At 37.6% G+C, this 23,578-nt stretch overlaps 1 protein-coding gene across 4 annotated transcripts; it reads left to right on the plus strand.

The window, feature by feature from the left end:
* Window positions 1-394: 394 nt before the first annotated feature.
* LOC110684837 (DExH-box ATP-dependent RNA helicase DExH16, mitochondrial-like) lies at window positions 395-22,362 on the plus strand. 4 transcript variants are annotated; one of them, XM_021861266.1, is made up of 11 exons: window positions 395-1,032; window positions 8,841-8,918; window positions 11,584-11,752; window positions 12,483-12,595; window positions 12,751-12,831; window positions 13,587-13,652; window positions 14,416-14,480; window positions 17,659-17,704; window positions 17,794-17,943; window positions 18,143-18,243; window positions 21,532-21,616. In XM_021861266.1, the coding sequence occupies exons 1-10, from the start codon at window positions 835-837 to the stop codon at window positions 18,197-18,199; spliced, it is 1,023 nt and encodes a 340-aa protein (XP_021716958.1). In that variant the 5' UTR covers window positions 395-834; the 3' UTR covers window positions 18,200-18,243; window positions 21,532-21,616. The 4 variants fall into 4 exon arrangements, with proteins under 4 accessions (XP_021716958.1, XP_021716956.1, XP_021716957.1 ...); XM_021861264.1 differs by lacking the exon at window positions 18,143-18,243 and adding an exon at window positions 21,715-22,362 and having other exon boundaries at window positions 683-1,032; window positions 21,532-21,623; XM_021861265.1 differs by lacking the exon at window positions 18,143-18,243 and adding an exon at window positions 21,715-22,359 and having other exon boundaries at window positions 689-1,032; window positions 17,827-17,943; window positions 21,532-21,623.
* Window positions 22,363-23,578: the final 1,216 nt, after the last annotated feature.

Raw genomic sequence — 23,578 nt, forward strand, 5'->3', positions numbered from 1 at the left:
TTCATTCAAGTCCATGTAGACATAATATTAGCAATTAAAATGCAAAATTATGGCTGTGATCAATTCATTTTCTTGCTCATGAACAATTAAGAAAGTAAGTTGAATCTAATTCTAGCAAACTTCACTTGTAAGAACTAAACATTTAATACACTTGCTGTGATTCGGATGAGCATTAAATTAGGTTTTTCTACCCTAGAACGATTATCAAATGCCACACCTTATGGCTATATAGCATTATTCAAATGCTCTACCGGTGTAATTGTGCTATCACTAGTATCTGGATCAAATTTATGTAGAAGAGAATTACACTATCATATTACAAATAACGTTGTTCATGCGTGATGACTCAGATTATAAGTTCAAAGAATGTATCAACTTGTCTAAGTAATAGAATTAACTATTGTAAAGTATGATAACTGGTTTTTTGTTAGAAAGAATATAGCCTTGGCCCTCTAATTTAACGCTACCACATCTTATTTAAGCCTTCGAGTCTCATGAATTTGGTATTGTCAACTAAAAAATAATGAATTTAAAATTAACTAATATGAATTAGATCATAATATAGAATGACAAGATTCTCAAAAGACTAAAAGAAGTTGATATAAATATATTGCCTCAAAAGACTATGACAAGCTATATTGCCTCATGGCACACACTTAGAGGAATTAATTAGAGAAGGTAAACGGACAAATTTTTTCAAATAATTTGAACACAGGTAAGAGGGATGTGTAAGGGTATTGGCTGCTTTATTATTGTGATTTGTCATTTACTCTCCTTGATCTCTTCTTTAAAGTTTGTGCCAAGAGCCAATCTTGCTTCTTTATCAGCTAATATATGTTGTTTCTTTCATTGTTTTTTTTTTTTTTTTTTTTTTTTTTTTTTTTTTTTTTATCCCTGTTTGTTATGCAGATAAAATATTATGATAGGTTATCACCTCTGGAACCATCAAAGGTGCCTCTTGGATCATTTACGAATATAAAAAAGGGGGATTGCATAGTTACCTTTTCACGTCGTCAAATATATAATTATAAAGTAAGCTGCTTGCTTCTTTTTACCCTTATTTCTATTGATTATTTCTATTTTTGGGGTGTGGAAGCTTTAATGTTATTAGGATTGAGATTCTACTTTGAACTAGAAAAGGGCTATTGGGATCGGATTGTACGACCCTACAAATTTGTAGACTTTATGAGTTGCACTAAAAATTAGAGGTGCCGATTCAGGTATTCGGATCGGGTTCGATGAGGTTGGACCGGGTCGGGTCAATTTTTAAAGTTAAGTCATGCTAACTTATTGTGTCCATGCGAGTCGAAATCTGAATCTTATATTATTCGGGTCGGTTATTCAGATCGGGTCGGGTGTGGTTTTGACACCTCTACTAAAAATGTTGATTGTTTACTCATTTTGTTATTAAAGGACACTAAAATTTGATTTTTTTTTTAATTGTTAATTGTTTGTTTATTTTTTGTTTGTAAGTGGTGATTTGATATTGCAATTTGATTTTGTTATTAGTGGTATTGTTGATGAAGGGTTGGAAGATGAGAGAAATTAATTTTCCTATGAGTCAAATGACATCTCTTTGATGTGCATTTTTATGATTAAATATTTTCAAAATTGTATTATCATGCACAATATATAGACAATTACAAGGATGTTGGATCAAGATACGATTCTAATGATCCTATGGTTGCTTCCAATGATTTTGAGGGATCCTATGGGTGATCCTACATGTATCTGATTTTAGACCGACCCGAGTTGTTTGGTTATATTAGATCGGATTGTATGGTCATACGATTTAGGTCGTGATTTTTACAACATTGTGTAGCTTTCATGGACAATATACGTAATTATTTGTTGAGATTTAGCTGTTTGAATAGTAAGTAGAGTTCTTTGTTGTGTATAATGGTTTGCTACTCCATCCTTAAAGGTTAGAAAGGTGCAAGTTAGGTTGCTAAGAAAGTTGGAGGCTGAGAGCGAATAATTTTTTTTAGAAGATTACTTCACAACTTTTTCTCTCTTTCTCCTACCTATTGGGATTGCCATACAGTCATTATCATAGGTAATTGGGAAGAGGAGAGAGGGGGTTGGGGTTGGAGAGGAAGAGAAAAATGTGTGGGGGCTTGGTAATGCAAAGAGGAGAGCGGGAGAGTAAAGTGTGGGGCTAGGTAAAGATAGGAAGAGAGAGGAATTTAGGTGCTTTGTCATGTGTTAATTACTTTGTTTGTTTGCAAACCACGCCACATACTGTATGCCACTTGGCACTTGTTGCAATAGGGCTTCCTATATCGATGACATAATATGAGGTGATATATAATGCTGGCAGTGCTAGCTTTGCACCATCCTTATTCAAGTACACCTCTTGTGTCTAGGTACCAAGGTTACACTTCTTGGATGTAGGAAGTTTTGCACACAAGTGTGTCTCACTAGCTATTTGTATGTACACTCTTTGATGCGCACTTGGTGTCCATTTTTCCTCACCCACACTTTGTCTATGAGATGTGGGGGAAAGGATGAAGGAAGAATAATTTGAGAAAATATTTGAAAAAGACTGCTTGCATTCCCTTTATGATATGCAAATGATGCCTTTGTGCCTATTTATATGCCCCTCAAGTCTTAGCCTAGAGACATTTTAATTTGACTAGCATAGAGTTGTGTGCGATTGAGTTGAATTTGTAATGATATTGTGTAAGTGGGGTTTGTTGGGAATTAAAAAAAGAAAAGAAAGTGATAGTGGGTGAATAGTTTATGTAAAAGTAAGGGATGTGAGAGAAGAGAAATATTATAAAAGTGTGAGTAGGGTAGGAGTGGGGACCATTTGAGGAAAGGGATATAATAAAATAGTGTTGAGTATTTCCATTTAAGGAAGTGTTTTTTTTTAGGAAAACGGATGGCGTGCCTTATATTAGTAATTTATCCATCAATACATACGGGGAGACCTCACAAGGACTATGGTTCTCCCATACTTGTTCACAACCAACAGGCCAATACGGGCTAAATGATGAGCTACACTATTGCCCTCCCGTTTCACATGACACCAAGAGATAGGGTTAAAAGAGTTACAAATGTTAAGCACATCCTAAGTATACTATCGAGATCAGTGAGAAATATAGAGCCTTTACATAGCCTTCCTACCAAAGCCTGGCAATCGGACTCAATCACAATATCCTTGAACCCATAGCGCTTTGCTAGTCTCGTAGCCATCACCACCGCCTTGCATTCAACTATAATAATTGGAGTCCAATATGATCTGGAGCGTCTACAAGCCGCAAATAACACCTCACCATGGCTGTTTCGTGCTACCACACCTAGCCCAATCCACCCATCATCACGAAGCGACGCATCACAATTAAGCTTTATGACTCCCTCCGGAGGAGCTTGCCAGGTCTTGGGGCTGCTCTTCTGCTTTGCTCTAACCACACCGTAAATCTTCTCCGAGGCTGAAATAAATTCACTTGCAAGTCGTCGAACCCTATCCACAAGAACAGGGTGAAAGGTTTCGGTCCCCTGGAAAATTTTCTCTTTGCGTCTTCTCCACAGATTCCACATGAGAAATGCCCCCCGCATTGCTTACGAGAACTTTGCTTGCTCCAACCTTTAAAAAATTCGAGGAATGTCAATTCTTGCGGTCAATCCGAAAGTTCTTGACACTCACATTCCACCCAAAGGTCTTTAGCAGCAGGACATTCAAAGAAAGCATGTCTAAGAGTTTCCGGGCCCTTAGGGCACCAAGGGTAGGACTCGACATCCGACATATGACGATATTTCAAGTAAGCTCGGACCGGGAGAGTACCTGAGGAAGTGGCGCACCTTTGGCGTAACATCGAGCTTCCAAATGTCCACCCATGTACTATGAAAATAATCCAAATTACACGATTTCCCCAACATGTATGCTGTTTTAACCGAGTAAGCACCATCTATGGAGAATGCCCAGGAGACCACGTCTGGCGAGGAGTAAGAACTCAATGGGATAGCTAATATGCTTCGAGTATCAATCTCATTAAAATTCTCAGCTAAGAGCCTTTCCTTTCATTCTCTATTCTCATGATCAATCAAATCTGCAACCATCTTGATCATACCTGACTTCGGGGAAGAAATAAACCTGCTAGTGCCACTGTCAATCCAAGGGTCACGCCAAATATTAACGGTTGAACCGTTGCCAATTCACCACAAAAGACCCTTCTTAAGTAAAGCTTTAGAGGACCATATGCTCTGCCATGAATAACTTTCGGCATAACCCAAATGAGACTCCAAAAAACTGCAATTCGGATAGTACTTCGCCCCCACCACCTTGCTTAGGAGAGAGTTTGGGAACTTGGTAAGTCTCCAAGCCTGTTTTCCGAGAAGAGCTTCGTTGAAAACCCGCAAGTCCGACATTTCGGAGTACAAAGATCATCCCACTTCTTCTAATGAACTTTGCGGTCTTCATCGGAGCTGCCCCATAGGAACTTTGCCATCATGGAATGAAGGTCACTTTGAGGCAGTCTATAAACACCCATAAGATACGTGGGAATCGCTTGAATCACAGATTTCAAGAGAATTTCCTTCTCGGCACGAGAAAGTAGTTTTTCCTTCCACCCATTTAATTTCTTTCATATTCTATCCTTGAGAGCCATGAACACCATCCTCTTCGATCTTCCAATAATGGTGGGAATACCAAGATATTTCCCGTGCGTATCGACCTGTCTCATTGCCAAGATCTCAATCAGTTCCTCTTGCATCGACGTACTAACACCCTTGCTAAAAGAGACCTCCGATTTTTCATAGTTAATTTTCTGTCCGGGAGCTGCTTCATATATGTTGAGAATTTCAACTATTTTCGAGCATTCCTTTCGGTTGGCTCTTGCAAAAAGAGATTGTCATCTACAAAAAGTAAGTGAGAAATTTCCGGGCCTTTCCTACTAGCTCTAGCTCCATGAAGTGAGCCATTAGCCATAGCCTTTCGGAAAAGACCATAAAAAGCATTGGGCAACCAGAATAAAGAGATATGGGGATAATGGATCCCCTCCATTGACAATAAATGTATACGAGACCGAAGTAACACAGTCCATCACAATTCGAACCCAACTTTCAGCAGAACCCATTTGCAGCAGGAGTTTCTCGAGAAAATTCCACTCAACTCTGTCATAAGCCTTGCTCATATCCAATTTCAAGGAAACCAAACCCTTTTTGCCCTTACACCTCGTTTTCATAGTAGAGCTACTAAAGCATTGTCTGTGATAAGTTTACCCGGCACAAAAGCACTCTGATTTTCCGATATAACACCCGAAAGAATATTTTTTAACCGCATAACAATCGCTTTAGAGGCTCTTTTATACATCACATTACATAGAGCAATAGGTCTAAAATCAACCATAGAGGAAGGGGAATTGACCTTCGGGATAAGAGCAATATTAGTATTATTAACAGAGCTAATAGATTCATTACCCTGTAAAATACTACTAACAAAACGAGAGACATCATCACCAACAATATGCCAAAATTTTTGGTAGAAAATAGCATGCATACCGTCCGGTCCTGGGGCCTTACAGGGGTGCATTTGACTAAGAGCGGCAAAAATCTCCTCCTTCGAAAAGGCCGAAGCAGCTTGTCATTAATCTCCGAAGTAATAATAGAGTCTACCGCATCAAGAACATGGTCACACGCCGCTTCCGAAGGGGTACCAGCAATGAACAGATGTTTATAAAATTTTTCAACAATTTCTTCCAAATGACTTTCGTCTTCTTTCTAAACCCCATCCTCATAAAAAAGACCCTTGATCTCATTCTTCTTCTTGCGTTGAGAGGCTTTGTGGTGGAAGTACTTGGTATTTCGATCCCTATCTTTAACTTCGGAAGCTCTAGAACGTAAGTACCAGTATGATTCCTGTTTATCAAGCAGCTCTTCAAGCTTCCTTTCTAACTCCACGCACTTCGCAATAGATTCCTCCGAAACATCCTCCCCTCTCGCAATTTCTAATTCCCCTTCGATGTCGCTCACCTGCTTAATTCTGGAATTTTTTCCCACTCCAAATTTTCAAGTTCCCTGCTACTTCCTTCATTTGATCTGAAATCTGTCCCCTACCATCCCTCCAAGCACACCGCACAACATCCTCACACTCCTTCTCCATCAACCAGCAAGTTTCAAACCGGAATCCCTTTTTTTTTTTTTCTTTTTTTTCTTCTTTTTCCTATGTTCCCCTAGCCTGAGAAAAACAGGAGAGTGGTCGGATTTGACCCGAGTTAAGTTCTCCACATATGAGCTACGGTGGGCAGCAAACCAGGAGTCGTTTGCCACAAACCTGTCAAGTCTTTCTCTAATATGAGTTTGAACCGTCAAACCGTTCTTCCATGTAAACCATTGCCCCTCATAGCCAAGATCACGTAAACCACAGTCCTACAAAACTTCTCTAAATTCGGGGATAGAACGTCGAATATTATCGGCTCCACCTTCCTTCTCGTCATAGCTCAAAATTTCATTAAAATCACCAGCAAAAAGAATCGGGCCCTCATACCCCTCACACAACTGTTTAATCAAAGTCCACGTTTTGTGTTTATTTTCCGATTCTGGCCAACCATAAATGCCAGCAAATCTCCATCCTTCCCCCGAACTAATTTTGACATCTCCACATATGTGATTATGAGAAAAAGAGATTAATTCAAAATCCGTACCATCCCTCCAAAACATACATAGACCACCCGACCTACCAACACTACTAACACCCAAAGCATGAGAAAAACCAAAATAAAATTTATTGTTCTCAACTATAGTTTTATTAACTTTAGTCTCACACAAAAAAAGCAAATCAGGGGCTAAAATTGAACACCACTGCCGTAGTATTCTAACTCAGTTCCAACAAAGAGTACTCATTGTGGGGGGCGTGGTTGCTCTATGTCAACCACCGCCGAAATAACAGCTTGATTAATCGACACAGGGCTAGCTCTAGGCCGTCTCCCAAGGGAGGACTCATCTACTGCTGTTGTAAAAATTTGAGCTTCACACTTACGCTTACCAGAGATCGGTGCATGCTCCATCATCGAAGCATCAATGTCTCTATCAATTCTTTTCCATGTTCTTGAAGACGGGTATTGAACATGCTGCACTGCACCCGTATCAACTTCTTCACCATTATAAACAGAACAAGGAGCCACTTCTCTGCAATCCGGAGCGGCTACATTAACAGCCGGGACAGACCGAGGTTCAGAGTGCATGCTACTGCCATCATTGAGAGGTGCAACTTCAGTTGGAGTAATAAGCAGGGTTGCGTGCTTCTTAGATTGATATTCTGGCTGGACGGTTGTGAGAGAGCTGTCCATTCCTATCCTCTTACCAACAGCCTTCTCTTCTTTATTGTTCTCAGGGAGCGGAGAAGGTAAGCTTTCGTGCAGCAGCAGGGGGGCCCTTGCTGACAGCCTTCGGATCAAAGTACCCTGGCAGCCTTGGTTTGCTAGCATCTTTAATTTTTGACAGCCAAGACCTCTCCCTTTCTCTGTCAAAGAGAGAACCACGTGCTTGTTTCTTTGGTGAAGCCCCTAGCCATGGACCATACTCATACACCACTCCTTTAGTCACCACATCTTCCTCTACAAATTGACATTCAACGTCAGTGTGGTTCAGCCTTCCGCAATAATAACAAAATTCCGCAAGTCTCTCGTATTGCATGCCACACCATATTGGGGAAGAAGAACCATTAGCTACCTTTAAACCCCTTCGCAAAGGTTTATTGATGTCCACCATGATTTTAATACGGAGAAAGGCTTCCCAACCTAGTGGGTCAGAGTCATCGAACTCCAAGAAACCACCCAAATGTTCACCTATCTCAAAGGCAAAGTCAAGGTTTCTCTTGTTGAAAGGCACATCCCCAATTCGTACCCAGAAAGGGGATGATGAGAAGCAAACTGTCGAGGGTTGTTCATCCCCCATTATTTTAGTTAATAGCAGTAGTTTCTTGTCAAAGAACCAACGATAACCCTCCATAACTTTAATTTTATCATCCTCACAGAAAAATTGAAAAACAAAGAGGTTGGTTTCGACCATACGTATCGCAACATTGTCTTTGACCCTCCATACATTCACAAGGGTCCGTTTCATCGCCTCTACATTGTATGGGCGAACAGTCAAGAGCTTCCCTACCAGAGTCAAGGAGATTTTTGCCTTCGTGTTCTCTTCGTCAGTTCCTTCAAAATTCTCCCCGACAATCTTATTCTCATCCTCCGTCAGTTTTTAGTTTTCTAACTCCTCCAACACCTTCGAATCCATGCTATCTTGAAACAGAACCAGAAATTGAGGCTAGAGCGAGAAAAATTGGTGGAAAACGAACGAAAAACGATGAACAAACGGTACCAAACCCTTACCAGGGACGAGAGCACAAACCCTAGCAAGGGACTCAGTATAAATAAATTATTTAACTAAGCAAAATATATTTAAGGAAGTGTTGCGACTAAAAAAATAAAGGCTGACTATAGAAAGTGTTGCAATTAAAGAAATTGGAGGGAATGTTTTTCATCTGAAATAGTTTTTTGTCACTCGCTTGATTTTGTATACTTTTTGTTCTAAGTATCTCCATGATGTTCGGGTGGTTGTATTTTAGCTTTTCAGCTAGATTGATATTATTGGGTATGCATAATTTTTTAAACACGATCTGTCCTAACTAAATGAAATGAAATGAAATGTATTACTCTATACTGTGCTACGTTCTTTTTGCTGGCTTTTGCTGCACTCTAAAAGAGATTCTAGTTTATAAAGAGAATTATCTCTATCCACTTAAAAAAATGAGTATACAATCTATCCACTCTAAAAGAGATTGTATTTTTATGTATGCTGCTGGTTAGTGTCACATCTAATTAGATTTCTCGTCTATTTCCCAGAGAAAAATTGAAAATGAGGGAAATCATCTTTGCTCTGTTGTGTACGGTTCACTACCCCCGGAAACTCGTACGAGACAGGTAATAACATTATCTATTCTCATGCTTTCTACATATTCTGAGTTTCAGCAACCCTTTTGTTCTGTTGGGTTCAAGGCAAAGATTGAAGATTTCACTGAACTGGTTATTGGGATGGCTGAACATATCTCATATCTAGATGTGATAAAGTGTTTTGGTATATGCAACACAATGGATGATGTGAAACTTTCATGTAAAGAACCAAGTCATGAATTGGAGGTTCAGTAATGTTGTTAGGACCTACTTTTGTTTAAAATTGATTATCTATGTAGAAAATGGATATTTTCTGCGTTTAGTAAGCGATAAAATATTCTCTAATCCTATAAGGTTAGACTATAAGTTAGATCTTAAGGGATTGGAAAGTTTCTAGATGTTACACCCAAGGCAGGAAGTTGAATATCAGTGTTTTGGGCTATATCCCTAACTTTTAAAAATTCAAGCAAACTCTTATGAATGTTAACAACCATTTATATTCCTAAAAATGTTAGTTTACTTATTTGCCCTCATTAATGTTAACTACTTTCTTTTTGAACTTTTATGAATAGTGTGCGGGCATTTATACCCCTAAATATAACCAAGTAACTTAAGTAATCCCAAGTTAGTCATATAACTGAAAGGAGATGAATAATCCCAGATTTCTGCCACACAACTAAAATACTCCCAAGTTAGTCAATAATAGTTTTTTTGGGCCATATAACTGTAAGGAGATGAATAATCCCGGAGGGCCATATAACTGAAATACTCTCTAGTTAGTCATGATGTTACGTGGGTGTAATAACTATTGGCGGAGTTAATTCCAGAACACTTTAAAAGTTGGGAAATTCTACATGGTGGCCTCAAGGATTCAGTTTTTCTACGTGGAAGACGAACTTTTTTCCAACTCTCTTAACTTTTTTAGTTTTTGGTTAACCATAATTAATTAAAAAAATTAAGTAAATTAAAAAAAAAAAACCACCTACCAAACCCCACTGCCACCACCACCTACGCCGGCACCCTAACCCCACAGCTCAGCCGTCGCCGCCGCCCAGATCTCTCCCACCCTTTTGCGCCGGTCACCACTTTACCACTTCGTACCATCATCACCACCAGAACCGGCCCCTCCCCTTCCCGACCACCGTAGCCAACCCCCACCACCAGGCCGAAACTCCCACATAACCCACCAACAAGCCTCGATTCCACCCCCACAGCCCCCATTCCACCTTTCCCAACCACCGCAGCCCACAAAGACCACCAAAAATTCCCACAAACCCCACCATTCCACCAACGAGCCGCTATCACCAGCAACCACCTCACGAACCGCTGCCACTAGCCACCAAAAACTCCTACACAACACACCTCACAAACCGCAGCCACCAGTAGCCGCTGCTACTTCCTCTCCTCCCACCCGCATCACCAATTTCCCAATTGCGCACCAAATCACAGCCAATGCCACCAATTACTACCAATCCGCCATCCCCATTCAGCAATTCGCCACCAATTTTCAACATTTTCGCCCTCCACCATTGATTTTGTTGAGATTTGTGATTGATGGTGATGGTGGGCATGATGTGTGAAGAAGAGAGTAGGGTCGCGGAGGTTTGGGCTATGGGGTTTCGGGTGTGGGTTAGGGGTTTTAGGTTTGGGGTTGCCGGCTCGCGGTGGAGGAAGGGGAGGGGGTTCGTTCTAGTTAGGGGGAAGGGGAAGTTGGTCGAATTGGGGAAGGGAAAAGGAGTGGCTGGGGTTGGGTTGGCTGGCACGAGGGGGAGGGGAAGGTTAAGGGTTGTGGGGTTAGGGTTCCGGCGATTGAGTTGGTGGTGGCTGGGTTGGTTGTGGTGATTTTTTTTTTTTTATTGTTTATAAAATAATTTTTTAATAAAAAAAAAAATCAAAGGTTAACCATTTTAATCATAAAAGTTAGCCATAAACTTAAAAAGGGCACTATGGTTAATTTTTCAAAACCTTGGTGCCACTTAAGAGAGTTTGAAAAAGTTCGTCTTCCACGTAGAAAAACTGAATCCTTGAGGCCACCATGTAGAATTTCCTTTAAAAGTTTGAACCCTAACAAAGCCCCTTTCTTAAGTTCTAGGGTTTTTATTTATTTATTTATTTATTTATTTATTTTTTTTTTATTTATGTGTTGGACAATTAAAAAAGTATTAGCTGTATTTCTCATTTATTATCCATGCAACATAATAAGATCCTTGGGATTACAATTCAGTTGAAGATTTTTTTAATTTCATTTTTTTAATCCTGATCTTTCACGTTTACTCTTTTTATTATTATTGTTATTGTTATTCTTCGTTGTCTTTTTCTTTTCTTTTGCCTCCCTTCTTCTATGAAATATTTTTGAACATGCTTATATTCTTGTCACATTGAATTTTTTTTCCTTTCCAATGTATATATGCTTCCCTTCAGAATGCATTTGACCTTTATGTACTCCCCCGTTCCATTTCTACATGCTTTGGGCTTTCATAAGATCTTTACACATCTTAAAGATTAGAGATAATACTAAGTTGCTGAAAATTTGTCTTAAATCAGTCTATGCACAGTATATTTACTGAATTGATGCTTATTCCATTCCTTGCTCCTGGTGATAACTCCAAGTCATTTTGGTTAATATTTTGTGCTCTGTGCCCCTGATGCCTGTTTGCTCAGACTCACTAAGATCATCTTTTGCTTAGTAATGCAGGCAACTATGTTTAATGATGCTACCAGTGAGTTTGATGTTCTTGTGGCTAGTGATGCTATTGGAATGGGTCTCAATTTAAATATTTCCAGAATCATATTTTCAACGCTGCAAAAGTTTGATGGTCAAGAGATGCGTGATCTGACTGTGCCAGAGATTAAGCAAATAGCAGGTCTGTTGTATTCTATGATTTTTATTAACTCCACTGTATGGAAGAGACGTGATTTTCTTATAACTGCAAATGCATCGATGAAATGATGACAATTCCATCAAATGTCAACACAGTGAATGAGGTTTCCTACATGAGGTGGGGGGGGGGGGGGAGTTAGGATTTTTGCATTGGAATATCACCAATAGGCTACATTGACTCGTAACTGCTATAAGATTTCATGTAAACCAATTTTTTTCTTTTTCTCTCTTCCTCCCTCCCTCATTTCTTTCTTTTTTTTTTTTTTTTCCCAATTGTATGATAACATTGATAAATCTTCCAGGATCAAGTGTTTTTCAGACGTCTTGTAAATATATTGTATGCTTTTAGTTTTTCCTAGGCCTTATGTTTGAAGGATGTTTCCTAATAAGTTTCTCTCAGGTGTACCATACGTAGGCAATTTTTCTGCTCAGTTTTCCTGTGTTATGGAGATAAAGTTTTGTGCTTCCATCCTGCATTTTCTTTTTTCTCCTGCAGCGGATTGCTGCTTTCTGTGATCTTTGAATTGCAGTGATAGGTATATGTTGATGCAATATTAATGCAAGCACGGGTAATTCGATTATTTAATGTAACAGTAATCAAGCCCCTAATACATTCATGTTTCTTGAAATAAGATGAATATGTAAAATATCATGTTATGTGACTTTAATTGTCATTAATCACTGTTTTATGAGATAATCCATGGTTCTTGTAGGAAGAGCTGGTAGATATGGGTCCAAGTATCCACTTGGTGAAGTGACATGTCTAAACGAGGAAGATCTACTACTACTACATTCGTCACTCAACTCTCCATCTCCAGACCTAGAGGTGAAAAAGTTAAACTACTGCAGCTGTAATTGGACTCCATTGAATTGTTTCTATTTTATAGCTTCCTATGAAACATTATATAGATGAAGCAAATAGGTTTCTACGTCACAAGTCTATTGCCTTTTTCTATTTTTGATCATGTATATTCTTTTCAGCGTGCGGGATTGTTTCCGAGCTATGATCTTTTGCTCATGTATTCAAGAGCGAATCCACAAAATGGATTGTACCAGATATTGGTAAATTATCTCGCTATCCTCCCCCATCAAACAACAAATCACATAGCTATCACTGTGTCATTTATTTTCTGTATTAGGGTCTCAACTTCTGTTTGTATTGACAGAAATCGTGTAAACCAGTTTTTTCTGTAATTATAAGGGCATCTCTGTTTGTATTGAGGGAGAGAGGGAGAGGGTTTCAATCACCATTTCTGTTCTGCTCCCTTTTAAATCATGAGGTCTTCAACATCTTTTCTCAAGTTGCTGAGGGATTCTCTCCAGTCCATTATAATAATTGTTAGCATGTATTCTGGTAGCATTGTCTTGTGGAAGGTGGGGGATGGGGTTATCAGTGAGCTCAAGGTTGTGATGCTCAGACTTGTCATATTGCCCTACCGGCTACCGCACCTATGTCGATACTACCCAACTCTGGTGCGGACATAAATACGGATTATATCTGGTGCGGACATGAACTCAATCTATAGGCTATTGCTGGGTTGAAAAGATATTTTCCTACTTTCTCTAACACAAACCTCATGTGCAACACTCTCTTACTTTTTCTTACAGGAAACCCACATGCAACACTTTCCTTAATTTATCTTGTAGAAACCCCACATGCAACACCCTCTCTCCAATCTTGTCATGCAACACTCTCTCATCTTTAGTATCAGTGGGTGCAATTAACATAAATGTATCAGAGGGTGTTGCTGATTTTGGTAATATATGTAGATCATTAGTCAACTCTGTTGTCGTTAATTTGGTTTCTTACTTTGCAGGAACACTTTTCAATCAATGCTAAATTAGCATCAAATTACTTCATGTCCAATTGTGAAGAATTGCTGGTATGTAAAAAAAAATGTATCATTCTCATTGCAATCACATTCTTTGGTATAATGCTGTAAAATCTTTTATTCCAACTAATGTAATATATTTAAAAAAAAATGTAAAAAGAGTTATCCAATCCTTCCCCAACCCGGCTCACTTTGTTTTGGAACAAACTCCAACATAGAAGCTTACCACCAGAAAGGGTCATCTGTATTTTCCTTGCTTGAAATGCCGCCTGTTGATTTTACCATTTTTTACCATGTCACCCAACCCACATAAGTAGCAAGAATCCCTAATAAATAGAGGGTTTGAAATTGTGCCGCTGTACTCACAGTCAGGGGATTTAGTTGACACATTGCCTTGAGTTTTGTCAATGGAGTTTGGGGATGTGTTGGCGCTCTTAGGTACCAAAAAAAAAAATAAAATTCAGTGTACATTGGGTTTACAATAATATTAGTGTACATCTAAGAGTTTAGGGTAACTTTCAACCTGCTTTGGGGGTAACCTGATATTAATGTAAATAGGCCATGTAATAAGCTTTATAAGGATAATATTATTACTTTCACATACAGCGATGAGATTTTTACAGTTTCAATTGAGCAATTTTATCAAAAATAATAGGTAAATTTTATTATGTCGGGGTAAACTTTATTATTCTAGTGTAATTTTCAACTGATGTCAGTAGTTATTATGCACCCGATATATCTGTGTCTACTACTGAAGTCTGATGACCTTATTTTCGGAGCTATTTTAAATGCTAACAAGCCGAAGTTGACACAGAAAGTAGCTGCCATTATTGACGAGCTGCCACTTGGTTTGCGTGAGAAATATATTTTCTGTATCAGGTATCAAAAATTTTGTATTACCTCTTTCTAGTGATTAAAAGACTTTGGGCAGGTTTTCTTTGATTGGCCCTTTCTGTGTGCACTTGCTTGTTTCTTTTATCTGATTTTCTTTATTAATTGCTGTGTTGCCATCTTCAAGTTTTAGTCAAAGAATGAATTTCATCAGATGAAGAAAGATAATTAAAATTATAGATCTCTAGACAGAATTGTGACAAATTGTCCTCTCTGAAAATAGAAAGAGAATCACATTATATATGCGGATATATTGAGAATGTACTTTTATTATTTACTCAACCTGTGTTTTGTGTACTTTAATTATTTCCCGTGCTAAAGTTTTCTCAAAACTTTGTGTTTTTACTCACATGTTTCTCCTCCCTTTTTATCACCTTACCACTGTTTTCAAACTCTCTTAACTTTTATTTGTATAATTTTTCTATTTCTCACTTAACACACTCTTTTTATTTTATTTTTTATTTTTTATTTATTTATTTTTTTTAATAAAAAAAACACTTTTATTCAATCAATTAAATTGTTATGCTCTTGTTCTGTTTTGGATGATTCTTTATCAAGGTTCATGTTAGCCGATCCCAAATCACTTTGGGATTTACTTCAGTTGTTAGACACGTGGTCATTGTCCAAAAATTGGACTTGGATGCGGGAATATGGCTATGGAACATATCTATATTATGAGAAGATAGTTTCACGTGTTCTAAATGTAAAACACATGTTCTAAATGTACAGATACATATACACATTTTTGGCTGACTTGTTAGTTATCATCGACGTGCTTATTTGTAGCCCATATCACACATATTCTTCTCTTTCTTATGTTTTCACACGTTCTTCTACAATTATGTGGATTGAAATAATTGAACTGAGTTTGGTTGAGTCTTTTGTGTAAGATTTCCATACCCTTGTTAGAATGTTGAGTGTTTGTAACAGGTGCAGAAGACAAATTGAAAAAATTGAATGAAGTGGACATTGTTTGATGTCTACCAAGCCAATTTTCACTATAATATATGCTGGCAACTTTATTTAAGACATGATATAAACTGAAAGCTTGATTTTGTAGAGATTTCGGAATAAGCTTCAGTGACAAAAATTGGGTAAAAGTGTATATATGTGAGGATTTCATCTATGTTACATGGACTCGAGAATAGGCGTCGGACATGACACATGTCCAAGTGTCCGATCCGGGAAGTTCCGAAATTTAGGACACGGGGACTGTCCGAAATGTGGACATGGGTACGGGGACACGTCAATATGTCACTTGAACTTATATAAATTATATATTACAAAAGTTTTAAATTTTTCATTACATCCACCCCTATTTTTTTTATTATAATTCTTTCCTCGGCAAATTCTTCTAATAAATGGCAGTCTTCTTCTCTCCATCTTCTCTATATCAATGGTGGTCTTCAAACAAGATATGTTTTACTTTCATGCTTCTCTTTTTTACTCTCCACTTTTGATGGAAGTGTCCAAGTGCATAGTGTAGGGTCGGACACGGATCCCGTGTCGTGTTGTGTCGACACAAACACTCCGCGATTTTAGCCATGTCCAAGTAACATAGGATTTCATAGCTCTTCAATGTTTGGTTGTTGAATATAATATAACAAAATAGAAAAAGTGAGTAAATATGATGGGTAAATCCCTTATTTATATTTTGCTGTTTTCATACTTTTTTCCCCTTAGAAGTGATGGGAATATCTGTGGAAAATTATGCAAATCAATATGATAAATTTAAAGGATAGTACCCTATTTTCTTGTATTTCCATAATAACAAATCAAAATAGTGAAAATAAAAGATTTCCACATACTTTTGTAGTTTTACATTCTACAAATATTTAGTCTTAATCAATTTTTTCCAAATCAACTTGGCTCCGAAATACGTTGTTAATTCTGTGCCTCTGCATGTTTTTGGTCGTTATCCATTGATCGGAAAAAAGTATTGTTGGGAAAAGGTATAGAGAGAAATAATAGAGAGAGTTTGGACATAAGCATAATCCTTTATCCATAATCCATATTGTTCTACAATGTATTTTTGCCATTGTCTATGGATAAATTTCTGTAGTATCATTCACTCTTTGGGGTAGCCTCTTATAATTCTTACCAGCTTTCTGTCTAGAATCGCCTTTACAAAAAGTCTACTGGACATTTTTGAACATTTTGTAACCTGCTGTCACAAAGATAAACAATTGGTGATGGGAATTTGTATTTCTTCTCAGCATTGTTGGATTTGGTACGATATGATATTGATTTATTGATTTGAGAAGTTGAAAATACTTTTATATCATAGTATATTATTCATGATGAGCTACTTCAGTAATCATTTTGTTAGAACTGATTGTTGTTGGTATTGCAAGGCTTGAGATTCGTACACAAGTTTCTCTCATGAGTCTCCTCACCTATCACCAAGATAGAGATGCACAGATGAAAACCCACTATGTCATATAATTGTTTAATTAATTTTGGAGGTAACAATGTTTACTTCTAGATATCCATACGATGTAGGAAGGGTCGGCAGTCTCTTTGTTCTAGTCCTGCAATCTCCCTTTTTAATCTTGTTTCCTTTTCTGGCCTCTTTGTTCATAGATATTTCTGGTATCAAGGAGAGCATATTGTGTGGGCAGTCCTTGCAAAACAATGAAAAACTTCCGTCTTTGAAAAAGTGAATTCAGACACTCAAGCTGGGTTCACATGCCTGTAGCGCTCCCTTGTGTCTCCTCTCTGCCTGATAAATATGCACTGCCCAGACCTTCCTAGATTTTTAAGTTGTGGCATCTTGGGCTACAGAACCTAAGGCATGCGGTTATAGATATTGGTTTTTTATTTTTTTGAAAGCAGATATTGGTTATTTAGATCTACATTCATTTGTCTTTTATGTATTCTTATTATGATCGCTGAATTTTGGCCCTTATTGTATCAAAACATGATGGTATGCATGACTTTTTTTTTTGTGTATATACTACCTCTGGTATTGCACAATTTACTTTCCATTTCTTTAATATTTTATCATTATCGTATTTTTTATCTTATTTTATTTTTGTATGTAATCACACTCTGACGCTGTGACCTAACTGATTTTATGCTATTAGTTTGCAATGCAATAACCATGTTGTGTTGAGCCGTACACAAACCACTATAGTCTTAACATTTATTCTGTCTCTATGTGCAGTCCAGTTGATGTGGACGATGATATATCATCGCAAGGACTTGTGCAGGTAAACAAATTTTATCCACATTCTATATGTGTAATTTTAATTTTTTTATTTTATTTTATTTATTTATTTATTTTTTATTTTTTTCACAGTTGATTTTACTCTGTAAATATATATGTGGACAGTTTGCACAAACATATGCCAAGAAAGGCATTGTTAATTTACGGGAGATTTTCACACCTGGGACGCTTAAGGTGCCTAAAACACCAGCTGCTATGCAAGAACTGGAATCTATTCATAAGGTCTGACTGTCTGACTCCTAATAGAAGTTATAATTTATGTATTACCTCCTCACCCCCCCCCCCCCCTCTCTCTCCCAACTAAATAAACTGCAAGGTAACATGATACCCTTATAAGGAAAATGGGCCATTCCCCTACGAATCAAGAACCTTCGGTGCATTTGCTTTAACAACTATATATCCAATTGCTGCCTGGTTTCAGATATCACACTTTCTGATTGCAATAAGAATGACATTGATGACCTACGATATAGCGTGAAAATGCTGTCTGTGACCAGTCCTGTTGCTATCACTGTATCTGAGGTTTGCATTAATTAAATGCCCAATATTCCACTTATTTTATTGAATATTGTATTGGTTCCCTAAATGACAATAGTGCATTGGCAGTTTAGGTGACAAATATTATGGGATCAATAATGTTTTTTATTTTTCTACAAATAAGAAGAGATAGAAGTTATCTTATAGAATATTGATTTAAATAAGATCCCTGGGAATGCTTGACACAAGCGCTTGTTTGGCTTAGTTACTCCGTATTACTTTATAGTCTAATCGGAATGTGAAAATGTAGGAAGGTGCGTAAAAAGTTGAGAGAGCTTGTGTTTCCTTTTCAATAGGAAAATAGTTGATTTGATGCTTCGGGAGCCTGTTGCTTTGTTACTCCGTATTGTTTAATTGAATTTGAAAATGTAGGAAGGTGCTTAAACAGTTGAGGAGGTGTGTTTCCTTTTTAACTGGAAAATAGTTGATTTGCTGTTTTGGAGGCCTGTTGGCTATTTTATCATCATCATCATGTTGAAAAAGTAGTTGCTGGTGGTTGTGATGGTGTTGGTAGAGCTGTCAAAGCTAACCCGACCCGAAACCCGATTATTAACCGACCCGTCTAAACCCGGAAAAATGATGACCCGAACCTGATATGACCCGACCTGAAACCAACCCTAGACCCGAGTTAACCCGAGTATTTGAGACCCGAACCCGAACATGAACCGGCCTGGAGATGACCCGACCCGAATATAACCCGTAAAATATTGACTTGAACCAAACCCGACCTAAACCGAAATTGACCCAAACCCATTTTAACCCGTCAAAACCCGAATTTAACCCGACCCGAATTAACCCGACCCGAATTTAACTCGACCTATTACTAACCCGACCCGTAATTTAACCCGATCTGTCACTAACCCGACTAGAAATCAACCCGACTTGTTATTGACCCGAAATTAACTAGTAATCTAGGATTACGTCATATCTTTTTTTTTTTTTTCCCTAATTCTATGAGTTATTTTCCTATTTAAGCTTATTCAAATATTTTCAATAAAATTCTCTATCATCAAATGTAATACAATTTATATGTCTCATAAAAACCTATAAAAATTTATGAATACCACTACTTTTTGGATGCATGTACATTCTTTATTTAAATTTAGTAATTACGATTTACGAATACTACTACTTTTTAGGTGCAAGTTCATTCTATATTTCAATTAAGCAATTATGGTTTACGAATACTATTACTTTGTAGGTGCATGTGCATTAATGTAGTCAATTACGGCTTACAAATACTAATTGACCTTAGGCTTGTTTGTTTTATCTTATATTTTATAAAAAAAAAAAAAAATCAAATAAAAAAAAGTTAAAAAAAATAATAATTTCGAATAATGATTGAATTGAACGTGATAATGATTGAATGCGAGCATGAGTATATGACAATGACCCGATGATAATCTGACCCAAATAATTTACCTGTACCCGATCATGACTTGACTTGTCTGTACTCGAGAAAGTGGTGACCCGAACTAGAGCTGTTAAAAGGCTTTTATTCGTCTTTTATTTTTCTAATTTTATTATTCATTTGCCTAATTAATCTTATTTAAATGTTTTGAATAATGCCATCTAAAAGTTGAAAAAAAAATGCCATTAAAAAAAACGTGAACTCGGATATGAACTTATAAAATAAACAAGTTTAGATAATTTCAAATAAAATAAATTTAGAAAAAAAATTTATTGTATTTTAACTTATCTAAACTAAACCTATTTTATCCGAATTTATATGAACTTATTGTATTTTATCTAAACATGTCATCTCGAATATGAACTTATCTGAAATTGTTATCCCTAAAAGAATAGAATAGGGTTTGAACTTATCTTCTAAAAATCTAAACTAAACCTATCTTATTGGAATTAATATGAACTTATTATGTAGATCTTATCTAAAATTATTAGAACTGATTACCTCGAATTTAAACTTATCCGAAATTATTTCTCTTACAATAAATGAAGTAATTGATTAATGATTAAATGTGATTGTCATTACATGAACTGTTAACAAACCGACCCAAAAAATGTACCCGAACCTGATATGACCCGACCTAAAATCAACCCGATACCCAGATTAACCCAATATTTGAGACCTGAACCGAACATGACCTGACTTGGAAATGATCCGACCTAATTATAACTTGCAATTTTTTACTCGAACCAAACCCGACTTGAACCCGAACATGACCCGACCTGATTGTAACCCGCAAATAATTGACTTGAACCGAACCCGACTTGAACCCGAGAATGACCCGACTTAAAAATGACCCGACCTGATTATAACCCGCAAATTATTGACTTGAACGGAACCCGACTCAAACCCGAGAATGACCCGACCTGATTATAACCCGCAAATTATTGACTTGAACCGAACCCGAGAATAACCCTAACCCGTGAAAACCCGAATTAAATCTGACCTATTATTCACCCGACCCGAATGTAACCCGACCTGTTATTAACCCGACCTAAACCCGACCCAAACCCGATAAGATGTATGACCCGACGTTACCCGACTCAAACATGGCCCAACCCGAACCCGACTCGTATAGGTTACGGCATTAACCCGAAATGACCCGACCCGAGTAGACCCGACCCACACTTACCCGACCCAAACCCGACTTGTTTACCCGAATTGACAGCTCTAGGTGTTGGTGGTAGTGGTGCCGTGGTGGTGTTCTTGTCATTGTTGGATTCTTGCAATTTTCGGTTGTCTATATACTCCCTCCGTATTTATTACTTGCTTCATTTTGGACTTGGAGTTTTAGGAGAAATAGTAGAAAGTATTGTTTTGTGATAGAAGTGGGGTTGGTTGAAGAATAAAAAAATCTACTACGTAAAAAAGCAAAAGTGAGTATAAGTGGGTAGGAGAGAGAATATGAAAAATACTAGTATTAAAATTTGATATGAGGGGACCACTAGTGGGGAGGAAAATAGTGAAATATTGTTTTAAGTTTTCAAAAGAGGAAATGGAGCAAGTAACAATATATGGTCGCAAAAAGAAAGTGTAGCAAGTATTAACATACGGAGGGAGTATAAAGTTAGAATTAAGGGATTATGTTGTTAATCTTTGTCATACATCTTTTGTCAACTTTGATTCTCGGTTTCTCATTAGCGTCATTGAAACTCAAGGATGCAAATTATGCATGATAAATCTCCAATATAATACTTTGGCTTTGAAGAAATGGAATTACTCCTATTTTGTGACAGATCTATTTTCAATTTACTGTAACTTACAGCTCCTTAAACATCTTTAACATACGTATCTCTTTGCTGAAGGTCTTGGAGCTTTATGTGTGGTTGAGTTATCGCTTGGACGATTCATTTCCTGACCGTGAAATGGCAGCTTCCCAGAAGTCTATTTGTAGCATGTAATAACTGGAGATGAATTGATGTTTTTAGTATGCCTGTTCCTTTGGTGTTATCTAATCTTTGTTTCTTTTTTCCCCGGTGATTTACTAGGTTGATCGAAGAGTTCCTAGAGCAACATGGTTGGCAGCAGCCACGGTTCAAGAAAAAATTAGCCCTTTCAAAATTCTCTTTTATCCCTGTATAAAAGGCCACAACTGTAGTCTCCCCTTTGGTGTAATCCTGATAATATTGCTATTTCCGTCAAGCCTATCAGTTCTTTTCAAAAACTGTACTGTGCGAAGTAAGCGTACGGGATAAAGTACTCCTCAAGTGACTGCGATGCCATGCTTTTCCAAAGTGTTTGGTCTCATAGAGTTCACAATTGAAATGGCAATGACAGTTCATATACTCAGTCGACAAGCAAAATATTACTCGTAGTTGTTGGAAGAAAATACATGATCAACAAGACTTAAGTTGCTTTCCTCACGTATACCTCATTGTAATCATACAATTGTCTTCTAAATGAAAAAAATTAAGTGTAAATAGTTTCACTTTATAGTTTGTTAATTTATTTATTTAATACCTTGTTTTTAGTTTACGTTTTTGTTAATGAATGAATAAATTATAAAACAGTTGAGAACTAAATGCATAGGGTAATCACATATTTTACAGATTGTGTTTGATTCAACTTGTGCAGTCTTGCTCAATTTGGACTTTCAACTTCTGGAGTCCAATGGAATTTTAAAACGTACTTCGTATTTAGTAAAAATTACCTTAAAGACTAGATTTATTATTATTATTATTATTATTATTATTATTATTATTATAATTTTTTCTCAGATCCCAAATGGGTTTGATAAAGCTTAATGGTGGAGGATTGGAAATGGAACGGATGTTTGCGTTTGGTTTGATGCATGGCTACTTGGGACACCATCAAAACCTCCTACGCATGGTCCGCTTTATGATTTGGATTTGCGGGTGTTGCAGTTCATTGATGTACCTCTGCTTGTTGGACCACTGAGGTGTTACGAGAATTATTTTCGGTGGATGAGTGTACTTCCATTCTTCAAATAGCATTAGCTATCTCTATGCCTAATGACTCGTTGATTTGGTGGCCATCTAAAAATGGAGTTTATAATGTAAAATCTAGGTACTGGCTTGGAAGAATGGGTCACATTAATGGCGTCGATGTCGGGGCAGAGGATGAAGAGCAAGAAGCTTGGTGCATTATATGGAAGTTTGGCGGCCTTCCGAAGCTTAGCCACTTCTTGTAGCGAATGTGTAAGGGTTGTGCTACGGTCAAGCAAGAACTCTTTCGTATGCATATAGTAGGGGATGATTTGTACGAGGTGTGTGCTGATGGAGTGGAATTTGTCATTCATGTGCTTTTTTATTGTCATGTTGCACAAGATGTCTAGAATAATAGCCGCTTTCAGTTAGTGTTGTGTGATTCTCCAAACTTCTCCTTTTCTTTCCAAGCTTGTGTGGCTTGCAAGTAAGCTAGATTGAATGAGCTTCGTGTATTATATTCCATGACATGGTCCCTTTGGTTTCGAAAGAACAAGTTGGTTCATGAGGGCTTGTCTTTGAATGCTCCTCAGATGGTTGCTGGCTATATTAAGCTTGTTGAGGACTATTGTATGTATGCCAAGAAAGTGTTCTCCAACAAACCTCGAGGTGAAAATCTCTCGTTCCGAACGTGGCAACGTCCCTCAGAAGGTTTATTAAATTTAAATAAATGTGAATGCTCATGTAGCTATATCCTATATGGGCTTAGGGGCAGTGGCAAGAAACCATTGGGGTGGGGGGGGTGGGGGGTGGAGGTTAGACAAGTTGAGGGTGTGTGGGAGGTGGAGTGTACAGAGGCAGCAGCGGCACATTTTGGGACTTGGTAGCTAGGCACTTGGGCATGATGCAAGTATGGTTGGAAGGTGACTCTTCTTCTGTGTGTGCGGCAATCAACAACAGTTCTAGA

The sequence above is a fragment of the Chenopodium quinoa genome, unplaced genomic scaffold, assembly GCF_001683475.1.
Source record: "Chenopodium quinoa cultivar QQ74 unplaced genomic scaffold, ASM168347v1, whole genome shotgun sequence".
Lineage (NCBI taxonomy): Eukaryota > Viridiplantae > Streptophyta > Magnoliopsida > Caryophyllales > Amaranthaceae > Chenopodium > Chenopodium quinoa.